At 38.6% G+C, this 25,219-nt stretch overlaps 1 protein-coding gene across 1 annotated transcript; it reads left to right on the top strand.

The window, feature by feature from the left end:
* Positions 1-920: 920 nt before the first annotated feature.
* LOC109998182 (MORN repeat-containing protein 4) lies at positions 921-24,739 on the top strand. Its single transcript, XM_020652943.3, has 5 exons — positions 921-1,053; positions 3,512-3,583; positions 12,035-12,149; positions 15,360-15,469; positions 17,389-24,739. The coding sequence occupies exons 2-5, from the start codon at positions 3,517-3,519 to the stop codon at positions 17,535-17,537; spliced, it is 441 nt and encodes a 146-aa protein (XP_020508599.1). The 5' UTR covers positions 921-1,053; positions 3,512-3,516; the 3' UTR covers positions 17,538-24,739.
* Positions 24,740-25,219: the final 480 nt, after the last annotated feature.

Here is a 25,219-nt window from a genome sequence, read left to right on the forward strand (position 1 = left end):
GACTTTCGGCTCCCAACAGCCATTCATTTAGTACCATTTTGGCTTTTAAGCAGTCAAATTGAACAATGCTTTGATTTAACAATAAAATGTATGTGTGCTTGATTTGACTGAAATAGACGTAACATTGTAACTATTGGCTACTAATTCCCAGAATAACCCTATTTTACATGATGTTAGATACAAACCATTAATGTTAGGCTACTTTGTGTGCAGGCCTGTGTCAGAGAAATGTGGGGAAAAGATCATCCCTTTATTCTGTTATTAAATAACAGAAAAAGGGTAAGGGTAAGGGTAAAACTTCCCTTCTCCTAAAATGGATAGAAAACAACTTCATAGAAATGTTGCTACTTAAAAAATTCATGATGAGAAAGCTCACCAAAGATGGAAACGCAAAAATTCTTGCAATTTCCCTTAAGTCACCTGAACAGACTACTGCTCAATCCATTTCCTAGTTTACATGTAAAAACTAAATTAGGGCGACAGAGTATTGCATCAATTGGGTCACCTTGCTTTACAGGACGAATTCTTCTACAGGCTTTGAATCCATAAGTTATTTAACAAACTGTCAAAACCTCAGTGCAGCTGTTTTAGCGCTATAAATCAAGTTCCATAAAACTCGCCAAAACGCGTGTCTAATCACCAAATTGAAACGTGAAACGACACCGTATCATTAACAGGAACCTCGCTGTCGTTTTTACAATCCTGCAGAGACAGTATGCAGCACATAAAACAGGAAAGGGCAAAAAGCTTTGACGGTGGAGCACTCCAGCTAATTAAGTCGTTGAACCCGTTGCCCTCGACAAAGATGTCTCCCACGGAGGGCGGGACAGCTGGGGCAGCAGCAGCCAATAAGAGCTCGCGTTAAGACGAAGCGGATGTAAGCCAGCCAATCAGATGACGGCTCCTTGTGCTTGCGCTGAGTTAGCTCCTGCCAAGGAACTAGCAAGCTACGGAAAAGGCGAAATAGTCGCTGAGAGGAGCAAGAAATCCTCCACCTGCCGCTATGTTCAGTGATGTAGAGACAAAGGACTGAGTTGCTCTTTAATAAACAAGGTAAACGTTTATTTTATTCCTGCGGGCCTGTGTGTAGGCTATGTGTACGTGTTGTGGGAGGCTGACAGCTTCATGCCGGCAGGATGGAAGAGATTTGAGCGCCGTTACTGTGGCAACATTAGATGGAGGGATACACACTCCTCCTCTAATCTGACAGAGCCTGATGGCATTTTCAGCAATTATTCAGACTAATTCACGGGCCGTAGATGTCTCCTTTAGTGACTAAATGTTTCTTTGATGCTGCTGTCGGTGGCAGTCTGACAGATGAAGGAGAAGAGCACATCCCTCTGGGACCACAGGCGTCTGACAAAGAAGGATATCCTGCTAGAGTCCAAAATGATTTGTACAGTATCAGGTCGTGACAACGAGCACAGATGGATCATTACAATAAATAAAAGGCCTAAACTAAAGTAATAGACTAAATGGACAGCTGACCACCTCTCAGTGCAATACAAGTGTGCAATGTTAACCTTAAAAACAAAAAAACAGTGCAATTATATCATGTGAGAAATATGTGTGCAATAAGAGATGTAGAAAGTTAGAGACAAGAAAACATATTTATATTTTCATTTCATTGTACAGTGTTCCCCTTTGTTATTTTTTTGTATTATATCTTTGCTTTAATACAGTGTATAACTTCTGTACAGTTTATTTTAAATCACTTAGCTGTTACTACAACTTATTTATTTTTACTTTTACTTTTGTTGTACTTTTCCTTATAATGTTATTTTATTTTATATATAATTTAAACTTTTTTTTGTAGAAGCTGACTCAGGGAGAAACGCACAAGAATTCCAATGTACCTGTACTGTCCTGTACCTGTGCAAATGGCAATAAACATCTATTCTATTCTATTCTATTCTATTCTAATAAAACACCCTTTCCTTCGTCACCAGCCTACCACAGATCAACCACCTCATTAGGGCACACGTTTAGAGTTACCGAAAATAAAGCTAATAGCAAAAGCATACAACTTTAAGTTATCACAAGCATTTCTAGTCCCCTGTTAACTTGCTATGTGATGCACTGATAGCATATTAAGATCGTAGAAAGACTACACAAACGCATTTTATTCTTGGTCAAATCAGCTGGACCCCAGATGAGCTTTAAAGTAGCCTAAACTTGCACATCAGACGATGTACTTTTTTTCATTTGCATTCATTTCAATACAAAACCCTAAAAACTGTTGGCAATATAATGGCACATAAAATAAACAAACAGGTCATGATGGGTGATGTAGTGGTTGGAACTGTGTGTTTGTTGTGATAGTGACATTGCGTGAAAGAAGGTGTTTAACCATGTCTTGGTCTAATTGCATGCAACTTGGTCTGTTTTGTGTGATGAGATATCTTTAGCTGACAGATAGCCGATTGTTTCCTGTTCTTATTCACAACTAAAAAAGAGAAGGGAGCCTTCAACAGCTGTCAGGAAAATGCCTATTGTTGGTTTCTTGTTGGCATATATCCAACAGGTCTCTCTGTATGTGTATAAACTCTCCCAGACTCTTGCACATTGATTCTGAAATGGCGTCATATTGGTGTCTCAGTCTTTATATTTACATTGCGTGGCGGAAGCACATACTTCAGGAGCTCCACATCTACACAAATTCAGACATGCACACACACACACAGCGCTGCGCTCCCTTGCTGGCTCAGCTGATCCTGTCTTGCCCCTGTAACACCTCTGTTACTACCTCCAAAGACAGTACAGAAGAGGGGGGTCACTTTGTCACCCCCCGATTACGCCTTTGGGACGTACACATTGTAGGCAATACATCACAGGGATGTAAATATTGCACCTGGAAATGACACTCTGAATAGGGCTTTTGGCTACTTATGACCTATCTGGTGTTTACTATACAGTGTTTTAAGCAGCAGATCTATACCTAGCAAAGCTACCGTACTAGTTCAGCTACATTTTTTATTAGTATTTAGCATACAAAACGTTATAATCAGCACTAAATGTTGCACTGTCAGCTGTGCAGATTGTGCATTAGCATATTATTTTCTTCTGATTCAGAAGAAAATCAAGCAGAGAAGAGTGCAGGTGGAGGCTAACCTTTCCCAAAGTAGACAGAAAAAAAAAGGAGAGCTGATCAGCTATAGTCTGATAAAACCAAAACCAGCACCCAGGATGAACTCATGCTGGTTTGTTAATCAACCAATGAGGCATAATACAGAACATTTAATGTCACAATGGAAAACTGTCAGCACATTTCAAAGTTGGGTTATCCACACACACTTTTAGGTCGTGCAGTGTCTTGCTTTTCCTGGGATGTATTGCAGGGAAAAAATGCTGTTGTCTGTCATACCAAAGAGGGTATTCTGTGGCTCGCTGCTGCATAAACTTTGCGCTCAAAGATGTATTCAAGAAGTCGCAAATAATCCATGGCATGTCAAAAGGTGAAACCTTGTGTGTTTAGGTCTTTATTTCTGCGTGTTGTTGTTTGTGCCATCAGGACCCATGACCCTGACACGAGGTTCCTTCAGCTACTCCAACGGTGAGGAGTACCATGGTGAATGGAAAGAAGGTAAGACTGACCTGCTCACTCACCTGTCCATCCTCCATCACTGTCTGCATTCATACACAAATGAAGCGTCTCTTTAAATGTTAGGTTATGTTAGAGCATGAAATTCATGTTTTTGCAAGATTGTTTTCCTACCAATTGGGCTGATGTCTATATGACAAATATTACCAAGGTAATGGAGAGAGAAATTCTGCTCAAGGCCCCAGCCGCCCCTCTTTGGCCAGGGGCAGCCCTGTAAGAAATACACAGAAGTATGTGAAGATACTATTTGCATTTACAGACACCAGTCCAAATATTTATACAACTAAATGTTGTTTTTGACCCTGTAGGCCATGTTGAGAACTTGCTGATTGTCAGTTCTTCTATACGTTTATATTTTCATGATTGGGGATAAAGTTTCATATCTATGATGTTGTTAAGTACGGTCGGATATTTTACAGGGTTTCTGATTGGTTCAATTCAAACCTGGAGACCCTGGTGTATGTTTTCTGAATATTTTAACACATTTTAGTCAGTATCAATAGTTAGAATAAATGCTCAAACGTTAGTTGTCCCAGAGTCCTAACAGTGGACCCTTTTGAATAGTACAATATTAAAGCTCCTTGTATTCACTGCTGACTGTACTGTCAGTAGCCTGAAACGAGTGACACACATCAATTTTCTTGAATTCTACGACTTAATTTGTAGAAAAAGTCCCAAACCCTCAACCTCCTTCTCTGTCTTGAGAAATCTGACCAATCAGTGTCATGCATCAGCACTTTGGTCTCTCTGGCTTACGGTGTAACATGGATACACATTTACCTTTCTTTGACTATGTAGAAATCAAACGTGTTCACCTTAGTGCTGACAAGTAGTGTGAAAATGAATGACACATTCTGGTTGGATAGATCTTTTGCCTCAGGGTACAATGCATGTTTTGAACTTTAAAGAGAACTTTGATTTGTAAATGTTTAATGAGGGAGGCAATGCATCCAGCATGTTTGTTAGACCTCAAGGCTCCACACTGTTTGTTTTGGTGTGTTTCCTCTGAATGCAAACCCAACTTCAGTTTTTTAAAAAGACAAACCCAAAGCACACCTTCAGGTTATAAAATTCACACGAGTGGCATATGAATCCAAAATGATCTAGCTTCTATCCTGAAGCTTTTTTAAAGCTTTAAGGTTTGGCATGAAATGTTGTCAACACATTATGATATGCCAATTATTTTAGATCGATTTTAGTCAAGATTTGCTTTAGAAACGGGTTAAGTAGACAGGATAACAGCAAGGAAGCTGTTTCATGAGTTCTGAATATAAATGTCAGAGGTTTCTATGAAATACTATTCCTATTTAATTGTGGGCTTTCAGCCTTATAGATCACTCAGGAGCCCTATGCGACCAAACCCAGCTGACAAAAAGGATCACAGAAATGTTGTTAAATATAAATTGTGTTAAAAGAAAGCTATAGCAGATTTTAAGGAATGACCAGAGGGTTTTCCTGACGGACGGATGCTGTGAAGAAAAGTATTTGCTCTTTGAGTCACAGCACGAGTTGTCTTGAAAATGAACCTGCACTTGAACAGATTGTAGCTAATAGACAGAAGAATGTGTCAGTGAAGTCAGCCACTACAGAAAAATGTACATACATGCACACACAGACCATCTGGTGCTTAAGTGCCCGCTGGGACAGGATATCACACTACCTAAACCAGTATTTTCAGTTTGACAAAGACACACTGACGACTTTTAGGGCAAGGTTAAACAAAGAACAAAAGTATGGCGCTAAAGCAGCGTGAGTCTGCAGGGAGAAACATATGGTCTCTGCATATGAAGTGAAAAACTGGTTTAGCTATGGTGAACTCTGTTATGTTCAGGTTTTAGAGCACTAGAGCTCGTTATCGTATGATGTTATCAACAGAAAAATGAATTTGTATATGACACAAAATGCAACATAAACTTTATGTGCTCCACATAGAGACAGAAGTCATGGCATTTATGACAAAAACAATAAAAGTCAGAAAAATAGATTCAATAAAGCAACAATAATGGGCAGATGGAAGTAAGTCCCTCATTGTGTACATTACCTTTTTGTGTCTATCAGCATTTAAAGGACTTTTGCTCTTAGGTTTAATGAACAGTTTAGAAATAAAGAGAGATCTCCGAATCAATTTCAGGTTACATAGTTGCCCTTACATGTAGCTCTTAATCATTAGCAATAAGCTAACTCGGGAGTTGGTTAAAATCCAAGTGTTGCTTTTCCAGTCATCTAGTCTGTTTACCTACAAATTCTTATGTCTTGTAATCTGAAAACAAGATAGTTTCCCTCATGGGAAGTATGTGTTGGACAATATCTCGATGTTAATGCCTTTAAGATGGCTCCCTCTTTCCACATTTACTTGTAAATAGCTTGTTTTACCTGACGTTAATCTCTTTTTAATTAAGTTGCACTCCCCACCTTTTAGAACTCCATGTGTAAACAGAGCCGAAGCACACCTGGGAATTTATTTTCCAGCTCTTTAACTCCCTTCTCTATGACAGAAATATTTTCATATGATGTGTGATTACATATTCTGTTACATTTTTAACACAAGATGATTTAAAGAATCAATACTTGTGTTTCAGTGTGTGTGTGTGTGAAAGGAGATGTAGTCATGAACACAGACTGATGCGTGTCGTGCGTTGCGCCTCTGTGTCCATGTGTGTCAGGCCACTGTTTGCACACAAACATGTAGATGTGTGTTGGGCAGAGGTCTATGGTGTCACATGAATAATTCAGAGGAGCGCTAGGTTGAAGACAGGCACCGGGGGCTATCAGGTTACAGGAAGTCGGGCGGGTACATCAACTGTAACAGCAGAGGCCATTTACAACTGTACTCTGCCCATGCAGTCGTTTAACATCTATGCATTACCGCTATTGATTGCCATGAAAGCAGGACAAATTCAGCTGAACCATAATAAGCCGGAGACCATGACCCGACACGAGTTTAGAGAGAGGCGTTGCAAAGGAGTTGAGTGACAGATTAGAGACTGGAGGGATCAGATCTGAAGGGACAGAGAGGAGTCCACTGACCCTTACTGCAGCAGACAATCTGTCCCTTCTCTGACAAGTAAACTGTTTGTCTTAATGTAGGTACCTCCACTTTAAAGTAATGTGTATAGTATATGGTGTATTCTATTGATACTGTGCTACCTCATAGTGTATTCTTGTAACAGTATTTATTCTGAGTGTGTATTCTCTGTAATCACATTTAGTCTACTCAGTGTTTTGAGAGTGTATATTTTATAGACATCTGGCAGATTTTTTTACTTTGCCACATCTGTGCTGTATATCTGGCTGTTTATTCTAGGGTTGTCACAATACCAGAATTTTAAACTTCGACGCTAAATGCACTGACTGACCGGCTGATGAAGGGAATCGTCCAATTTTCAGCCTGTTGGCTGTGATCGGTGACCTGCCGGTCCACACAAATATAGCTGTTTCTGTTTCGATTAAGACACATGAGCCACAACTTTCATGCCACAATGCACAGCGACACAATCATTAACCCACCAGCCACACACACTCAAGCTAAGTTGTCAGCAGTGAGGATGTGAGGTTTCCATCAGCACAGGAGAAAAAGCATTGACAAACTGGAGGACGAACACAGATCGTTTCCAACCATTCACCCCTAATTGCTGAAAGTAACTCCCTGCCCAAAGTGCATCTGTACTGTCCGTATATATATATGTATGCGCTCCCACCATCTCTATTTCACTACTCAGGGCTGGGGCAGTACAGTATGTTAAGATTTTGTTAATTAATATTCCTGTAACAGTCTGTGGTTTTGATGGAACACTGAAATGATAAAACCTCAGTGTGTAAGCCTGGGATTAAAGGTTTGTCCTGCTGTGAGACTATAAATATGATAGATTAATGATATTGAGTATTAACAGATATTAAACTGGATCAAAACTATTTGCAGCCACAAACACCGTACACAAATACAGGAAATAAGGGTTTGGCATTTCTAGGGAGATTTGTCTGATTGAGAATTAGAGATTCTCATGGATCCAGGTGCAGTTTTGAAGATTAAAAACAATAAATAAACAGTTACTTAGCAGTCAACATTTTATTATTAACGTAAAAGAAAACAAAAACAAAATGTTTTTCTTTTTACCATCAATAAGTTATTTCAGTAAAGAAATGGAAATAAGCCAAAATTGATATTGGAAGGTCAGACTTTAAAAAAATTCAGAAATCACAATCAGTAAAAAGAAAATGATATGGATACCTGGGAAATTTGTTTTTAGTTACCAAAATGTGCAATCAAACTCCTGCAGGCGGTCTATTTTTTTTCTATAGTAATTATACTGATAGTTATATCCAGTTCATTTTTAATTGTTCTAATTACTGGAGGACTTCTTAGTGATAGTACTAATGTCAGTTTATAATTACATCCAGTCTATCTAAACTGCCTCTTAATTAAATTATTTTTAATAACACCATTCCTACTTCAATACTCCTCTAATGTTTGATTGAAGATGTCATTTTTGGCATTGCGTCCAGATGCCCACGGCCTCTTTGACACTCAGCAGCTCGTCCGTGAAATTCTCGCCTCAGGGGCTCTCATCCTCTTTAAAGGGCTCCCCACGGGCTAAAGAGTTTGGATTTAAGTCCCTGTTGGCCCTTTTTTTTCATAGCCATATAGACTTAATTGAGTCAAACTCGTGCACACACAAACACTTCTACACATCTGCCCATATGGATGCAGGATGTTTGGGAGGGAGGAAAAGACTTTGAAAATGGAATGTAGAGAACCAGATTTTGTTGGGCCAAATCTCATCTCCAAATCTCCCGTGAAAACCCTGCTGAGATTAGGCAGAGAGCAGCACTTTAAGCAGCCCTGACAGATGGGTTGCCTAATTTACTTTGCCATTAGCTGGGAGCAAAGGGACAACACTCGTTGGGCTCACCCTCGCTTCACCCTCTTCCTCCCCCTCCTGTAAATCCCAATCCTCTGCTTCCTCACTCCTCTCCCCTCCATCAGTATCCATGCTACTTGGCGAGCTCACGGTAAATCCTATTCCTCGCCTACAGCTGCTTCAAGGAACCTAGGACCTTCTCGAGCCCCTGTCCAACTGTGCCTCACATCCAGTTATTCTCCTAATTCCCTCTGGGCCTGGTAATAAAGCCTGGCATGAAGGGAGGAATGCTCTCTTCTCTTCGCTTCCCCTCCCTGTCGCCTTCTGTTGCCATGCTGCTAATTCTGAAAATGTTGCTAAATTTAAGGGAAAATTAGGTCTCACCTCTGTGGGAACATTTTGAATATGAAAAAGGAAATTTAGCACCATCTGTGATTTGCTAATTGAGAATTCTTAATTAAAATAATGATGCTATTAACCTCTTCATTTCCCTAAATTACTTACACACTTCTCCCAAAACTGTAAGGAAATATTTGATTTAGGATTCATGGTGAAATAAAACCTGTTTTTTCTGGGCCTGGATATTTTAATGTGTGAATTATTTATGCAAATTTACTCTAACCTTGTACATCAAGCTGTAATGTCAGTTAGAAAAATTAAAGGATGATTTGGAGGTTGTGTTTACACATGCAGTAGGGGGGAAGTGTAACTAACTGTGCAACGGGGGCGAATGAGCCAAAATTAACCACTCCACTTCATCACTCCTGGTTTGTCAAATAGGGAAGTGGAAGTCAAAAGCCACAATAAGTTGCTGTAACTAACACTGTATGCCATTTCTGGATGCTTTCTCCTAGATGATTGGTTGATGCTGTTCAATTAATCCTTGTTAATCTGATATCTCTGGAATACCTTTAGCCTGGCCCAGATTAAAATATACATTTTTAAACCTAGCATGTTGCAAAAGTGAGAGACCCCACGCATAAATACAAATATTGAACAGTTAAGTGTCTATAATGTGTGGAGAGTAACAATATGACATGAAAAGCACACCAAACACTGAAAGTTTCTATTCACACAGAATCTGGACTCTCAAAACTGGAAATCTTGCAAAGTCTCACGAGGTGATATGCAACTTTTAAGTTAACAATCATAGCAGACGATGGGCAGGAAGAATTAGTAATAAGAGTGTTTGGTCACACACACACACACACACACACACACACACACACACACACACACACACACACACACACACACACACACACACACACACACACACACACACACACACACACACACACACCCAACAGAATATCAAATCTTAAATATAAAACATGTCTAAAGATATATGCAGATGTCCAGTAGATGTCTCACTTTCACATGGGTGACCACAACAAAACTTAACCCCCCCACCCCATGAGTGCCTGACTGAGTGTAGCTGTTTGTTGGACTGAAATCCAGAAATGCATTCCAAAGGTGATTTGGTTCTCATTCCTTTTGCCTCCTTTGGAGCTGTATTGGGCAAGATGGCGGCACACACAGACGCTGCGGCTCGGAGCTCTCCCACTTCAGGCATCTACAGGCTTGCTCCAACAATATTTCGTTGTACTTGTACAGTGACAATAAAGATATCTCTCATCTTTGAGGACCACAGTAACTGTTAGTTTTTTTAAGATGGTTTTGTTGTTCAGACATTGTACTCTGTAACAACATATTTCTTACTTGGCAGTTGTTTAATGACTCTGCTGTATTGATTATTACATTATCTTAAATTGGCCTCATAAATCTCCATCAGTTGTTTGTTAACTTCATGTACTTTGAGCCACTTTGTCTCGGATGATCATAATTTGTCTTCGATCACCCATGGCACTGTAGTTTTGAGTGATGGCTGGCCTCGGTCATGAACGCTACACTCACTTTACAGATAAGCGTCACGTTTACTGTTGAGAACCATTTCACTGGAAGTCTAGACTCTGATTATAGGAGGATCAAACTTTTTTCAGATTCAAGTAAATCTCTCTATCTCGTATTCCCCTTACCAATTTGCTTATTAAAAAATTCCATTGATGAAATAAACACATTGGACCCAGTTGAATACATGAAAAATAAAACTTAACCTCCAGATCTGTTGTTTTTCCAAGGACAGAATCCATACAGGCACGATTTCTGAGCATTGCAAGCCGATTGTGCTGGTTTCCTGTAAAAGGGTTTGTTTTTGTTTGAGTAGGTCACACATAAGTATGTGCATCTGCTGTTGAAGTAGTCACTATATAGAATGAGTATTATATCTCAGGTTTATATTGCTTCTATAGTATCCACTTATTAGCAAGCTGGAGGATCTTGGAAGGACAAATAGACTCATTTTTGTATTTGGTGTCCTGTATTCTTCGCCTCTGTGCTGGAGTCTGTTTTAAGTAGCTCATAGGAAAAGCTTGTCTTTGTAAAATATAACTTCATTACAGCTTTAACAGAAAGCATGTGGATTAACATAGTAAACAAAGTTATTATATATGAAATAGAGAGTATATGAATTTACCACAGATGACTAAAATACAGAATATAGTTAAAGGCCGAAAGTTGTGAATTTTACCACACAACTGATTTTATATTATTATACTATTTTTATATTTAGCAGGACAATTCAAAGATTTGAAGGCTTTCCAACTAAGTCTCATGGATGTTGTTAAGAAATATGAAATAAGTATGAAAGTATGGACACTAACTTACCTGCCTTCTGTTTCTCTTTGCATTAATCTTAACAAAATGTATTCCATTTGAAGTATATTTCCACAGAAAAACCTTTAGAAAGAAGCTGATGAAGTTTGCTGGGATGGTTTAGTTAAGTTTATTTGTTTTACACAACAAATAAACTCACAAAAAGAAATAAAAAAACTAACTGTAGGTTTGGCTTTTATAAAATCCAAACCAAAAACAATGAAAAGGTGGTCTGAGGCTGTGGATGCGTGGACAAACACGGGTCATGCACTATGATACTTTTCTCGAATCAATTATTTTTTGATTTCCTCAGAATTATACTTTAAAATGCACAATTGCTTTTATGACAACACTGTGGTCTCAGATCATGTGCTATGTTGTTTAGTGCAGTGTTTCTCAACTGGTGGGTCGGGACCCAAAAGTGGATCCCAGAGCCATTTTCAGTGGGTCGCTAATGTGTGCCTGGAAAAAATATGGTGTCAAAAAGTCTATGAAGCCCTTGAAAGATATCTGAATTCGGGTTGCGATTTTTCATGAAGGAGTTGGTGGTGGGTCCTGAAGCTAGACCAGTTGAGAACCAATGGTTTAGTGTATGAGGATACAAAGATCAAAAAAAGATCCATTGCAACGACATTTGCAGCACAATTGGTGATGAAGTTTTTTAAAATGAATACTACACATTAACATCTGCATGCACAACACCTTTCATATTTTTTCTTAGAGTGCACATTATAGGACCGAAATCAAGAGTGGCGTTTGAGCTTTAACACTTCTGGTTTATCATAATTGTTGTTTTTTTATGTAAGGATTGTCCCCTGATTTTTTTCATAAACTTGCTTTCTGTGTGATGTTGCTGCAGGTCTGCGTCACGGCCTGGGTCAGCTGACCTTCAGCGACGGAATGTGTTACACGGGACAGTTTGAGAATGGACTCTTCAATGGGTGTGGGGTGCTTGTCTTCCCCGACAGCTCCAGGTCTGTTGGATTTCCTGCATTTGATCTTTGTATTAAAATCAAATCACTTTTAAAAATTTTTTTCAAGAGTTTTACCTTAAGTTACAGAAGTTTAATACCACTGATGGGTTACTGTCAATATAATGACAATATGGTAACAATATGGCATGGAGTACCGCAAGGTTCAGTTTTAGGTCCGATTTTATTCTCTATAAAATGCTGCCACTTGGCCAAATGATTAAGCCACAATAATTGGTGACCTAAATTGGAACCACACATAAAAAAAGTTGCACAGTTATGTTTCTATCAAACATGCATTATCTTCAAAATTTAAATAATGCTTTCTCAGTGGGACCTAGAAAAATCATCCATGCCTTCATTTTCTCCAGACTGGATTATTGCAACTCCCTCTTTTCCAGAATTACCAACAAATCACTCTCCCGCCTCCAGCTAGTTTAAAATGCAGCTGCTAGGCTTTTTACTGGTGTTAACAGATGACATCGCCCCCCATTTAAGCCTCCCTGTATTGGCTTCCTGTTAGTTTTAGAATAGATTTTAAGATTTTACTGATCACTTTTAGAGCTTGCATGGGTCTGGCATAAAGCTACAGACTCATCACTTAGCCAGCCGGCACCCTCAAGTCCTCAGGTGTTCCTTTTTTTAGCGTTCCAAAGTCAAGTCTTGAATCTAAAGCTGAATGTGCTTTTGCTCGACTTTTGAAACTTGCCGGAGATGATTATGGTCGCAGAATCAGTGACACCTGTTAGTGGGATGTGTACATGAGTTAAGTAAACTTTTGTTTTTAAATGTGCTGTAAAAATAATAATAATTGCATAAGATAAAGCACACATTACAGTCCCTAGTACTGAAAACATACTGGAACCAGTGCAGATAAAACAGAAACTAAGCAGACTGAAGCACAAAATTCACTCCGTCGCCCTGAAGCCCACAGAATCATTTTAACAAACCACAGATCTGCAGATAGTGTGTGCTTAAAAAAAAAATCTAACTAACTTCTCAGTTAGTTAATCAGCCAAACATTTAAAAAGTTTTACATGAATGTCCTTCCTTCTGGAGTATAAAAAAGTATTGATCATGGAAGAATTTCATTAAAGGATGTGACTCTCTGACCCTTAGAAACAGAAAAGAGTGAATCCCCAATTCAAATTTGGTCGCTTTAACTTTAGAAACGTCTTATTATAATATTTTTATTATAAGAGGTGACCTGCATAAACTATACAAGATGTAGCCAAAAGAAAGACTTGATGGGCTGTACAGGTACATGAAATCTGAAGATCAGTAGATGAGCAACACCCCCCATGTTTTTTATCTTTCAGACATTTACCCAACAGAAGTTCAAACTTTCTTTGCTCAATTCTGTATTTAGTGCTGCCTTTCTATGGCTCGTTGCTTTTTGAAGAAATTCAAAATAGTTTATGTAAAATAATTCTTATTAACACTTAATTTACTGAAAATATAAAAGCATTTCTCGTGCTTTTGAAAGGTGTCCTTCAACCTTCTCTGCTCAACGTTCTTTATATACAGTTGCAGGAGAAAGTATGTGAACCCTTTGGAATTTTCTAATTTTCTGATTAAATTGGTCATAAAATGTGTTCTGATCTTCATCTAAGTCTCAACAATAGACAAACGCAGTCTGCTTAAACTAATACCACACAAACAATTATATGTTTTCATGTTTTTGTTGAACACAACATGTAAACATTCACAGTGCAGGGTGGAAAAAGTATGTGAACCCTTGGATTTAATAACTGGTTGACCCTCCTTTGGCAGCAATAACCGCAACCAAATGTTTCCTGTAGTTGCAGATCAGACCTGCACAATGGTCAGGAGGAATTTTGGACCATTCCTCTTCACAAAACTTTTTCAGTTCAGCAATATTCTTGGGATGTCTGGTGCGAATCGCTCTCTTGAGGTCATGCCACAGCATCTCTATCGGGTTGAGGTCAGGACTCTGACTGGGCCACTCCAGAAGGCGTATTTTCTTCTGTTGAAGCCATTCTGTTGTTGATTTACTTCTGGGCTTTGGGTCGTTGTCCTGTTGCATCACCCATCTTCTGTTGAGCTTCAATTGGTGGACAGATGGCTTTAAGTTTTCCTGCAAAATGTCTTGATAAACTTGAGAATTCATTTTTCCGTCGATAATAGCGATCTGTCCCTGATGCAGCAAAGCAGCCCCAAACCACGATGCCCCCTCCACCATACTTCACAGTCAGATGAGGTTTTGATGTTGGTGTGCTGTGCCTTTTTTTCTCCACACATGGTGTTGTGTGTTCCTTCCAAAGAACTCACCTTTGGTTTCATCTGTCCACAGGATGTTTTGCCAGTAGTGCTGTGGAACATCCAGGTCCTCTTCTGCAAACATCAACCGTGCAGCAATGTTTTTCTTGCACAGCAGTGACTTTCTCCGTGGTGTCCTCACCATGAACTCCATTCTTGTTTAGTGTTTTATGTATCGTAGATTCATCAACAGAGATGTTAGCATGTGCCAGAGATTTGTGTAAGTCTTTAGCTGACACTCATTGAGCATTCTGCGCTGTACTCTTGCAGTCATCTTTACAGGACGGCCACTTCTAGGGAGAGTAACAACAGGGCTTAACTTTCTCCATTTATAGACAATTTGTCTTACCGTGGACTGATGAACATCGAGGCTTTTAGAGATTCTTTTGTAACCCTTTCCAGCTTTATGCAAGTCAACAATTCTTAATCGTAGGTCTTCTGAGAGCTCTTTTGTGCGAGGCATGGTTCACATCAGGCAATGCTTCTTGAGAGTAGCAAACTCAAAACTGGAGTGTGTTTTTTATAGGGCAGGGCAGCTTTAACCAACACCTCCAATCTCGTCTCATTGATTGGACTGCAGGTTGTCTGACTCCTGACTCCAATTAGCTCTTGGAGAAGTCATTAGCCTAGGGGTTCACATACTTTTTCCACCCTGCACTGTGAATGTTTACATGTTGTGTTCAATAAAAACATTAAAACATATAATTCTTTGTGTGGTATTAGTTTAAGCAGACTGTGTTTGTCTATTGTTGAGACTTAGATGAAGATCAGAACACATTTTATGACCAATTTAATCAGAAAATAAGAAATTCCAAAGGGTTCACATACCTGCAACTGTATTTCAATTCTAAATGCATCAAAACTGTAGCATTGTGGGAGTTATTTTTCTACTTGTAAAAGGTTTTTTTTGTTTTTATGTGGATCTTTTTGCAGGTATGAAGGGGAATTTGTGCAGGGCAAATTTCAAGGTTCTGGCGTCTTCACTCGCTATGATGGGATGAGGTTTGAGGGCGAGTTTAAAGGCGGCTGTGTTGATGGATACGGTAAGACTTCATAATGAACTCTTTCTCCTTAGCATTGAGAACCTCAATCTTTAAACATTTGGCAGCTTATTTTTTTAAATATATATACCTTAAATTTGTGTCTTTCCCCCAGAAGGGAACAGTTCATGTTTAAGTTCTGAGATGAAGCACTTTGAATAACCTTGTTGCTGAAATGAGCTCTATAAATACACTTGCTTTGAGACTTCTGTCTCACATTTCTCTGGGTTTACCTCCCTCTGCTCTTTGCTGTGATTCCAAACATTTTAAACACTTTTTCATTATATTAAACAGTGAAGAAGTGATAATTGTCTCTTCTGAAGTCCCCTGTGTGTCAGCACCGTGAGTCTCTGGAGGTAATCAACACCTTTTTATTTGAAGACTGCAGAACAATGTGTCACTGTGACAGCAGGCTAATTTTTGTGCCTGTAAAAATAGAGGTGGGACGTAAAGATCCGTTCAGTTTCACCGAGATTCAACTCCCTGAAATCAGAGCGGAGAGGTGTTTTTAAAAGAGAATGCCGTTCCTATAAGTTTTGTTTCCTGTCTTTAGTTAAACATCAACCAAAGTTTAGGTAACAGTGAACTCTAACCCAGTGTTTAAAGGGAACAAGAACTCAAGGAAAGGACAATAGATTAAGGGGCTCAAACACAAACATTATTGTGAGACTTAGTTTCGAGTAAGATATATTTTAATCCAGGGAATTAATCAAACGAAAGTTTCATGTGTTGTGCGGTTTGACCAGAGCAGACAAAAAGCAGTCCGATTTATAAAACCTTCCTTTAAGTGTTAGAAACTATGATTTCATATGCAGCTCAAAGATATATATTGTTAAATATAAGCTATGATAAGAAATAAAAACCTACTGCTCACTTGACTCCTTATAGTTACTCTCAGTATTTTCATGAATGATTCAAACAGAATGAGATTTATACAAAACTATGCTCTTCGCAATCAGAAACCTTTTTTTATTGTTGAATGGGCTGGATGCCATTGTTTATCTGATTTGACAAGCGTATGGTTTACTGCGTAGTTAGTTCCGGATTCTGTCTTGGATTCAGATTTCATTAAGGTCACTGAACAAACGTGTTCAATCATACTTCAGGTGTTTTGTGTGTTTTGAGACTTATTCATACCAAAGCATTTTCTTTTCCTAAATTTAAAGACACAGTCTGCTATTTTTTTTGTGGAAATATACATTTGCTTCCTTAGTGAGAGTTAGATGATTATTTCTGTACAGTAAATATTTAGCTGTTGACAGCAGCTAGTGAGCTTAGCTTAGCATAAAGCTAAGAAACAGGGGGGAATAGCTAGCCTCATTCTGTCGAAGGTAATAAAAGAAACAGCTACCAGTAAAATCCTTTCTATCCCGCATGTAAGTTTGCCAGGAACTCAGATCTACTGGGGGAACTCAATGTGTTTTCACTTAAGGAAGCAAGGTCCCCCTGAAGCGTCCTTGTACTGGGAATAGTCTCTCCAAAAGTACAGGAACTTTGGAGTTAAGGTTTGCCGCACTGAACATTTCTGATTGTTCAAGACTTGCAGCATTTTGTCGCAACAACTTTTTTTTTAAACTGCAGCATCACAAGTATCAATGGATCATCACAAGAAAGCATACATCAGATGGACCAATGATATGGTCTAGACCTCAAGCTTTTTACAACAGGCAGAAGAAACTTAATAGTTCCCTGAAAAGTCAAGAATTCTATGTACTTTGGTTGAAAGGCAACATTAAGACATGATGTGTTTTAGGGACAATAATCCACTTCATGTGGGGTTATATGTGGGAATCTTTCTGTGCCCAAACCTTAAAGACACAAAGGTCCACATTTGTGTCTCCAGCATTTCTTAACATGTTCAAAAAGTGCATTCAGCTCCTGTTCGCTTGGATAAAAAGTTCAAATGAGTCTGTCTGGTCCAGGAGTGCTGACGTTTTCTGACGGAGGCCCCGGCGGCGTCAGCCATGAGGGCCTGTTTGAGACCAACCAGCTGATGAGGAGAGAGAACAGCCAGGGAGCCTTGCAGAGGGCACAGGCAGCAGCCGCCAAGGCCCGGGCTCTGGCCATGTGAACAGGACTACATTACCCACAGTGCCCCACCACCAGAACCATCCTCCTCCCATCAGACTTCTTCAGGTTTTTCTTGGCTTTCTTGCATCCAGTTTCTGTGACTGCATATCACCAAACCTCCTTTTAAACGTTTGCTGTATTTGTACATTTCCAGGCAGATGTTTTCTGTCTTATTTCATTTTTCTGACCTTTAACTTGCAGTATTCTTTGGAGTACCAATCAAAGGGGTCTAGCAGGCCACATCTACTCTATGTAACACTCTATTTTTGCATCTGATGAGAAAGCCACTGATTCAGGATCAGCCAAGCCAACCCCAGTTTAAGTGTTCAGTTCTAACGACGGTGCTAAATCTGTGTCAGGCTCAGTTATATAGCTCTATTTAAAAGTACATCTAGGTGTTTCCAGTAAGCACTGATTTGTTTATTCTTTATGACAAGAAACGTCCAGACATCAAGGATTAAACTTTGCTTATTTGGGCCAAAACATTTTAAGGTTTATGAAAGCTGAGTCTTGAAAGCTGGAAGATTTCAGGTTTCCTTGGTCAATTATTCAATCTTTCAACTTAGGTGCAGTGTCCAACATCTGCAAGTAATTTAAAGAATAAATGAGCTAAACTCAAAGAATTAAAGTGGATCTATAATTATCTATTGTAGCCTTAATAGGAAGAACTTTTTAAAGAAAGCCTTATTAACGTTAACAACCTGAAGCTAAAACCAGCAAATGAGAAAACCTGCAGAGGGCATTGATGGATTTTCTCTTTATTTGTATTTATACCCATGGACAGTAGTAATGTGCCATCATTCAGGTTCCAGTGATAAATATCTATCTTGAGTTATAATTCTGACTGTTTCTGACTAATGTGTGCTTTAACCGGGTATTTTTTATCAGACTGTGTTACCTTAACTAACTGTAAGAAAGGAATAAAACCGACTTTAAATCAAACATGATGGAAACAGATGCTGCCGTGAACAGTCGTTAAAGATGTAACAGGGAGGCCGTGATATGAGACTGATTTATGATTTAGGGCTAAAGTTGAGTGGGAACGTTTTTTGATTGGTTACTCTGAATTTGTTCTAAGATATCATATAAACGGTCGGACTGTTCGAAAGTGAAGGCTGATATAAACTACCTGATGTGTCATTAGGATGTTTGAACCCTCCAGTTAAAGTGAAATGATATCTTTAAAAATGGTATTAGTCATTTCCAAGGCCATTTCCCAGAAAAAAAAGTATGTCATCTAGAACTAATTAATTTAGTGATGCACACTGAATGATTTCACCTTCAATTAATGAATTCCAATTAGTGCCAACATTCCTGATCTGAATTTAGGGTGTAGAAGCATTTTCAGGCAAAGTTATGAATACAGATTCTGGGCTGTGTGCTAGACAAATGTCTTAACCTTGACTGACTGAGTCTTTACAGCAACAGTCATCTACTCTTTGACAAAATGAGTACAAAACTTTATAAACCAAAAGCCTTCAATAAAACACAAATGTTTGTAATAATTTAATGATGGAACTATTGAAGTGACAAGGTGTAATGCTTACTTATTGCTTGCTTATAGACATTAAGACTTTAAGTAAAGTAACAGAACTTTATCTCCATGTTTCCCTGTATTTAATGGGAAACTAAGTCATCATTTCCATGACTTCATTGAAAAGTGTTAAACAGCTTTAAAATTAAATGTTATTTAAGTCTCCTTTTAAACACATTTTGCCAAATTTAAACTTTAAAATCAGAGTTTTTTATTTTGAATCACTCAAATGACCAAATCAGTGCTAACTGTACTTCCTGCCTTCCTGTTGAAGGGTGCATTAGTTCTGACTTCTGAACCCTCATTGGTGCTCTGGTATTTAAAAATCTACGGTTTACTATGAGCCAGCAGACTGTCAGAAGGGTGTCGATCTTGGCTAACGTAAATGTGAGCGGTATCTTTTTTTTTTTTTTTTTTTTTTTTTTCACTCAGTGCCGTTACAGCCAATCTGATCTCAGATCAGTGGACAAATCTTCCCTCAGTGCCAAACACACAGTGCCAACAGGCTGGAGCTGATCCAGAATCAGTGGCTAGACATCAGAAGGGAAGGGTGGAGGGGAGTGCAACGTCTGCAGTGTTACAGGCTGCATTAATGAGTGCAATTTCTGTTTTGGAGGTGCAATTTGATAATGTTCCATTTTCAGCCTGAAAGCAAGATATTCTGTACTTCAGGTTTCAGAGTCAGAGAAGAGGAGAATCTGGTGGCTCTCTCTGCACAGAAAGCATCATCTAATAGAAGAGAGAGGTCTGAACTGAAAGGGTTTCATTCCATAAATGCATGCAAAGGACCTCATATTCAAGTGATTTATTCAAATATCTTAAAAAGCAAGAAGAGTCCGAAGAGAATTTTTTATCAGGTATCCATAACACGCTTAACCAAACAAAGCTAAAGATAACTTCACATTGTCTTTTGTATCTTTTTGAACTGAAAATCTTTTCTTCACCGTTTTGGTTTCCTTTCTCTCCTTTTCACGTCCCTGAAAATGATGTCACTGTGTGCGTTCAGTGTTTGCGTGTAACTCACCAAAGTTCCCCTCCCCTCGAAAGAAAAAGGAAAAAAAAAAGAGTGTAAGCATCACTGTTAAGCTTAAATTGTGATAACTAACACATAATTCATAGTGCGTTGTGCCTGCTGGGAATCAGCATCTGTCTGTGTAATGAGATCGGTGTGTAGATGTGTCACATGTGCATGTGTAGTTGTACCGTAAGAGGGTGGGTAGGTAGGTGGGGTATTAAATGGGAGTTAATTGCCGGTTATGTGATTATCTCAGAGTGCGATTCATTTAGGATGTGGTTCGGGGGCCTGTTGTGTTCCCCACTGACCGATTTGACAGCGAGCGACGTGAAGAACAGTGGGACTGACGGAGGAATCTCACACCTCTTAATTGGCTCTGGGATCGGAGCAGAGACACTGTTTAATGGTGCTGACTGTTGCCTTTAGCTGAAGTGGAATCTGAAATGATCTGTCAGTTTTGGACGCCATGTTATCATGCAAAAACCTTGTGACCTTGTATTTTGTGATTGTTTTTTATGTGTTGTACATATGTCCTTATGATCCCATGTTCCTTACCACTAAAAACAACACTTAGGGATCACAAAACCCTTTAAAAAAAAAATGCACCTTAAAAATCTCAACTTGAAATGTTGCCGTTTGATATTAACACAACAGGTTTCCAGCAGATGTCATGTGTTAAACATTGTCTGTAGTTGTTATGGCTGATTTAATATTTCACTGTGAAGGGTCTCCATTCATGACAAACGAGTTTGTAGTTGAAATCCACCCTAAAACAGAATAAAGAAACGTCCCTCCACCTCAGGGACTCAATTAAAAACTCACTCTGACTACAAAAAAAACAAAAACTCCTCAATAAAATGTCTCTGTGCAATCTGTCAATTCATATACACTGTTCTTTTAAAGGTATATTTATTTATGGTTCAAAATGTGTAAAATAGAAATAAAAAAAATCCTTAGATTTTCTTAGCTGTTAGAGCGTTCATACAACAAAAACGCTTAAAAACGTTACAAACAGAACCTACTCTGTATATTTAAAGAAGGTTTATAACTTTAAATATCCATGAATGATGACAATGTCACCATCACAGATTATTGGATTGACTCAAGAATTGTTTCACGCTAAAAAGTAAAACTCTCAAGGGGGGGGGGGGGGGGGTCTCTCAAGAGGCTGGACTTGATGTCTGAGACGCTAAAGATGCCAGGCAGCAAGGCAAAGACTTTGAGTAAAATGACAGTTTTTGCCTTTCTATCAGTGCTAAACGTTATTGGAGGTAATCACAACTCAAGAGAGGAGAGAAACACACAGGTGAGCAGAAAAAAGTTACACAAGGCTGACCCACCGCTCACGTGATGTGAAAGTCATCCACTCCTCTCCTGTGCAGATGAAAGGCACATAGATCTTGAAACCACACCCATGACAAAAAACCAGAATACTTGTTTTTCATTAAAGCTGTACTGTTCCTTTAATGAAACTGTCAGGTATTTTAGAAATGTTCTCATCATGGGGAAAATACCTACAGTTAAATACATTTTGATGCCAAGCTATTATAGTTTCCCCCTGTTTCCAGGGTTTGTGCAAAGCAAGACCGAAAGCCTGTTTTATTTTAAATTTGGATCAATCTCTCTAACTGACTGAGGAACAAAATGATAAAACAAAGTCTTACAATAAAATGTCTAATTGCCCCTGTCGATATATATTTCAAAGACTAATGATCGTGTGCGGATCATCCAATATAAAGATTTAAAAAAACACAGAAAGATGAAGTTGAGGAAAATAAAAGTGGTTATAGATTTCAAATGAAACTGAATATTCTGTTTTGGGATTGATTTCAAACAATGAGAGAAAACTTTGTTTTGTTTGTGTTGTTTTACTCAGACTTGTACATTCTGAAGTGGTCTTTGATATTTTCAGCTTCTTTAAGGCTTTATGACTGTTTATATAGTGTTTGTTTTACAAAAGGATTGTTTGTTTGTTTAAGTTGAATGTAAATGTTTGTTTTCTCTGTGTATTTATTAAGAGGCAAAGTCTGTGTTCAGAAAAATGTAACACACACACACACACACACACACACACACACACACACACACACACACACACACATTTGAAGACTGGAGATGTAATCAATGTCATTTTTATTTGTTCCACAGTGTTCACCTCTAACTCTCTCACACACACACACACACACACACACACACACACACACACACACACACACACACACACACACACACACACACACACTGTACGGCACATATAGAAACACATTAGCATAATCACCACTTTGATGAGAATTAAAGGAAAGGACTTGAAACAGAAGAAAAAAAAATCAGTCCTAAATGACAGAGGAAGTTTGCCAAGTGCCTGAACTAAAAATCTTCTACTGTGCTTTGAATACTTTAAATACTTTCTGACTGTTTTACCAACTTTTTCTTAAGTGTCACTGTTTTTTTTAAAAGCTGTTTGTATTTTCTCTGCGTAATGAAGAAAAATTGGACAGGCAGAGTGTGGGTGGATGACATTAGCTGACCAGTTATGTCTGCTGAGATTATAGCCTGATGACTAACGACTCGACCGACACGCTGCCTTCACTCACTGCAGGCCTCAGCTTCTGCTTTCACTTTTTAGGCAGAACAAATCATTTCAAATGTCTGGAAAATGATTTAACAACAATTATATTCAAGCTTTAAAAGGCATTATACTTATTCAGGTAATAACTAGATTTTCAACAACAGAAGGACAATAAAAGGAAAAGGTTCATGTCCCTCATTATCTACTTGTCACGGTTTCTTCAAAAACAGAAACACGATGGCTCTGCTAATTGTAAACAAAGAGTATTAATTCATTCCATTCAGTGAGTATCTCTCAGACGATGAGACCTGTTGTATAAATGTAATCTTTATTGGACTGTACATAATAAGTAGGCTTAGCCACTTTGACATGAGCCATTGGTGTATGTACTACAACTTTAAGGCCTTTCATTTGTAGTCCGGTTGTCACCATCTAGGTTCTTTTTAGCCAGAAATGACCATATTTGGTCAAAGTGGGTGGAGCTACAGGGAGCAAATGCAAATGAATCAGCTACTCAAGCACCAGATTTTTTTAACAAGGGGCATCTGTAATTGTCGATGAATGTTGTGTGAATTGGGAAGCTAATTATGGCTAGCAAAAACAGGCTTTATTTCTTAATTGTGGCCACCGTTTACAAAATGAACAAATGATGTATCAAAGAAGACTTGAAAATAGAAATGAAGACAGTATTGTTTCATCCTTTATTTTAGGACCCAGTGGGTATGAGTTCCGTTTTTCAGGGATGTCCTGCACTGATGTGTTGCCAGTCAACACTAGACCTTAAGCCAGGGGAATGGGGTTCGAGTCCTTGGCAAATCAGAACATTGTTACTGTTAAAGTTGCGTAATATAAATAATTTTGATGATTTTAGTGAACATAACCAGCTCACTTTCAGTAACCCATACCACAACCTTTTTCTAAACTGAGCAGTAGTTTTGATTCATCCTCCAACATGAAACATGTTAATGGTAAATCTTTAAGGTAAAAGGAAATGTCGTGTTTAGAACATGACCTATGTGGTTTTTAATGCGGGACATGTCTAGGAGTTTTTTCTAGTTCAGCTGCTGATGAATAGACTCTAATCATTTTTGAACCAAGGCCACTGATGATATGTTTTCTGGAGCCAATGCCAAAAGCGATTACTTTATAAATATTTCTTCAAATGAAATTAGCTTTAATAAACATAACATTGTCAACGTTTAAGTACTTTGTTATAGCTCCATTTAGATGACAACATCTACATTCATCTTTTTTTATACAAACTGAAATGTATCTACGATTCATTTAAATGAAGCACCTTCAATTGTGAAACTAAGTTCCCAGTATGATGAAGACAATCTCATACAAACGGTTCATTTGACTTTTCAAAGCTCTCAAACTTAACTCAGTGCTCAGCCGGTGGAGCTTTCTCAGGAGTCATACACGACCAACATGTGGGCAGAATTTTAGAGCTCCTATTGAAGTCAATGTTGAAACCACTGACTGTACAAAAAGATGGACGTCATTCCTGTTGACAATAAGTGAAAATATCCCCCAATAACATGCGCTTACATACACTTTTTGGAGTCACTATCGGGGAACTTTTGTGTCGTCCATCTTTTTTTTTTTTTTTTTACAGTTTATGGTTGACACAAATTGCCTCATTGTCAGTTTTGAAAATTTTGAGTTTAGTCAGGAACAATTTACATTTTGGTTAAGAGAGAAAATACGTTATTTTTCTCCGACACTTAAACATGCAGACGAGGTAAAAATGTAACTCATCTGAATGTTTTTTTTTCGCTGGTAAATAAAATAAAGATAGCGTGGGATCATTTGAACAAACCCTCTGACACACACGTGTAGTCGTTTTCACATGTTCTGGCACCTTTGAACACCCAAAAAGAAACATCTGAAAACTTAAACCTGAGGTATGTACCTCGTTGTCACAGCCATAATGTCACTTTTGTCGTTTCTGAGGAATTTTGTTGCAAGATGATGATGTCACAAAGTAAAAAAAAAAAAAGAAGCTGTGTTGGGGTTTTAAATGGAAATGAATCCTCAGAGGAGAAACAATAAAGAAAAAAATGCATGAACTGAACTACAAACCTTCTCTTCTTTTGTGTATGTGTTGTTTTTTTTGCCGAGCTGAGGTGTGAGAGGCCGCTGGGAGACATGAAACACTGAAACCACAGAACAATGAAAGGCGTACACACACACACACACATATATATAGAGGGATTTTGAACTCTGATCACACATCTTGGCAGGTCTAGCGATTATTTGTGGAGCTCGGCTGTCAGAAACACCCCTCCTTCCTCCTCGTCCTCCCCTCCCCCCATCTACTCTCCGCTCTGCTGTCACTGAAATAGCTTTAAGGTGTGTTTAGGTTGGACTTTAACCCCTCCGCCTATTTCGTCTCCTTGGAAACAGTCCAGAGTTGCCTTAATTTGTATCATCTCAATCTCAAGTGCTGCAGCAGTTTTGCCTATTTGCCCCTAATCATGGAGCCTGTTTCCATGGTGAAGTATTTAAATATGCTTTGCAGATCATCTTCACCTAACTCACCAGAAGTGGCAGCTTTTTGCA

The sequence above is a fragment of the Labrus bergylta genome, chromosome 1 (assembly GCF_963930695.1).
Source record: "Labrus bergylta chromosome 1, fLabBer1.1, whole genome shotgun sequence".
NCBI lineage: Eukaryota > Metazoa > Chordata > Actinopteri > Labriformes > Labridae > Labrus > Labrus bergylta.

Excerpts from the sequence above, each read along its gene's own strand:
- LOC109998182 (XM_020652943.3), top strand. The coding sequence starts at position 3,517 with ATGACCCTGACACGAGGTTCCTTCAGCTACTCCAACGGTGAGGAGTAC. Across the intron at positions 3,584-12,034 it reads CCATGGTGAATGGAAAGAAG|GTCTGCGTCACGGCCTGGGT; the intron begins GTAAGACTGACC and ends ATGTTGCTGCAG. Across the intron at positions 15,470-17,388 it reads CGGCTGTGTTGATGGATACG|GAGTGCTGACGTTTTCTGAC; the intron begins GTAAGACTTCAT and ends TGTCTGGTCCAG.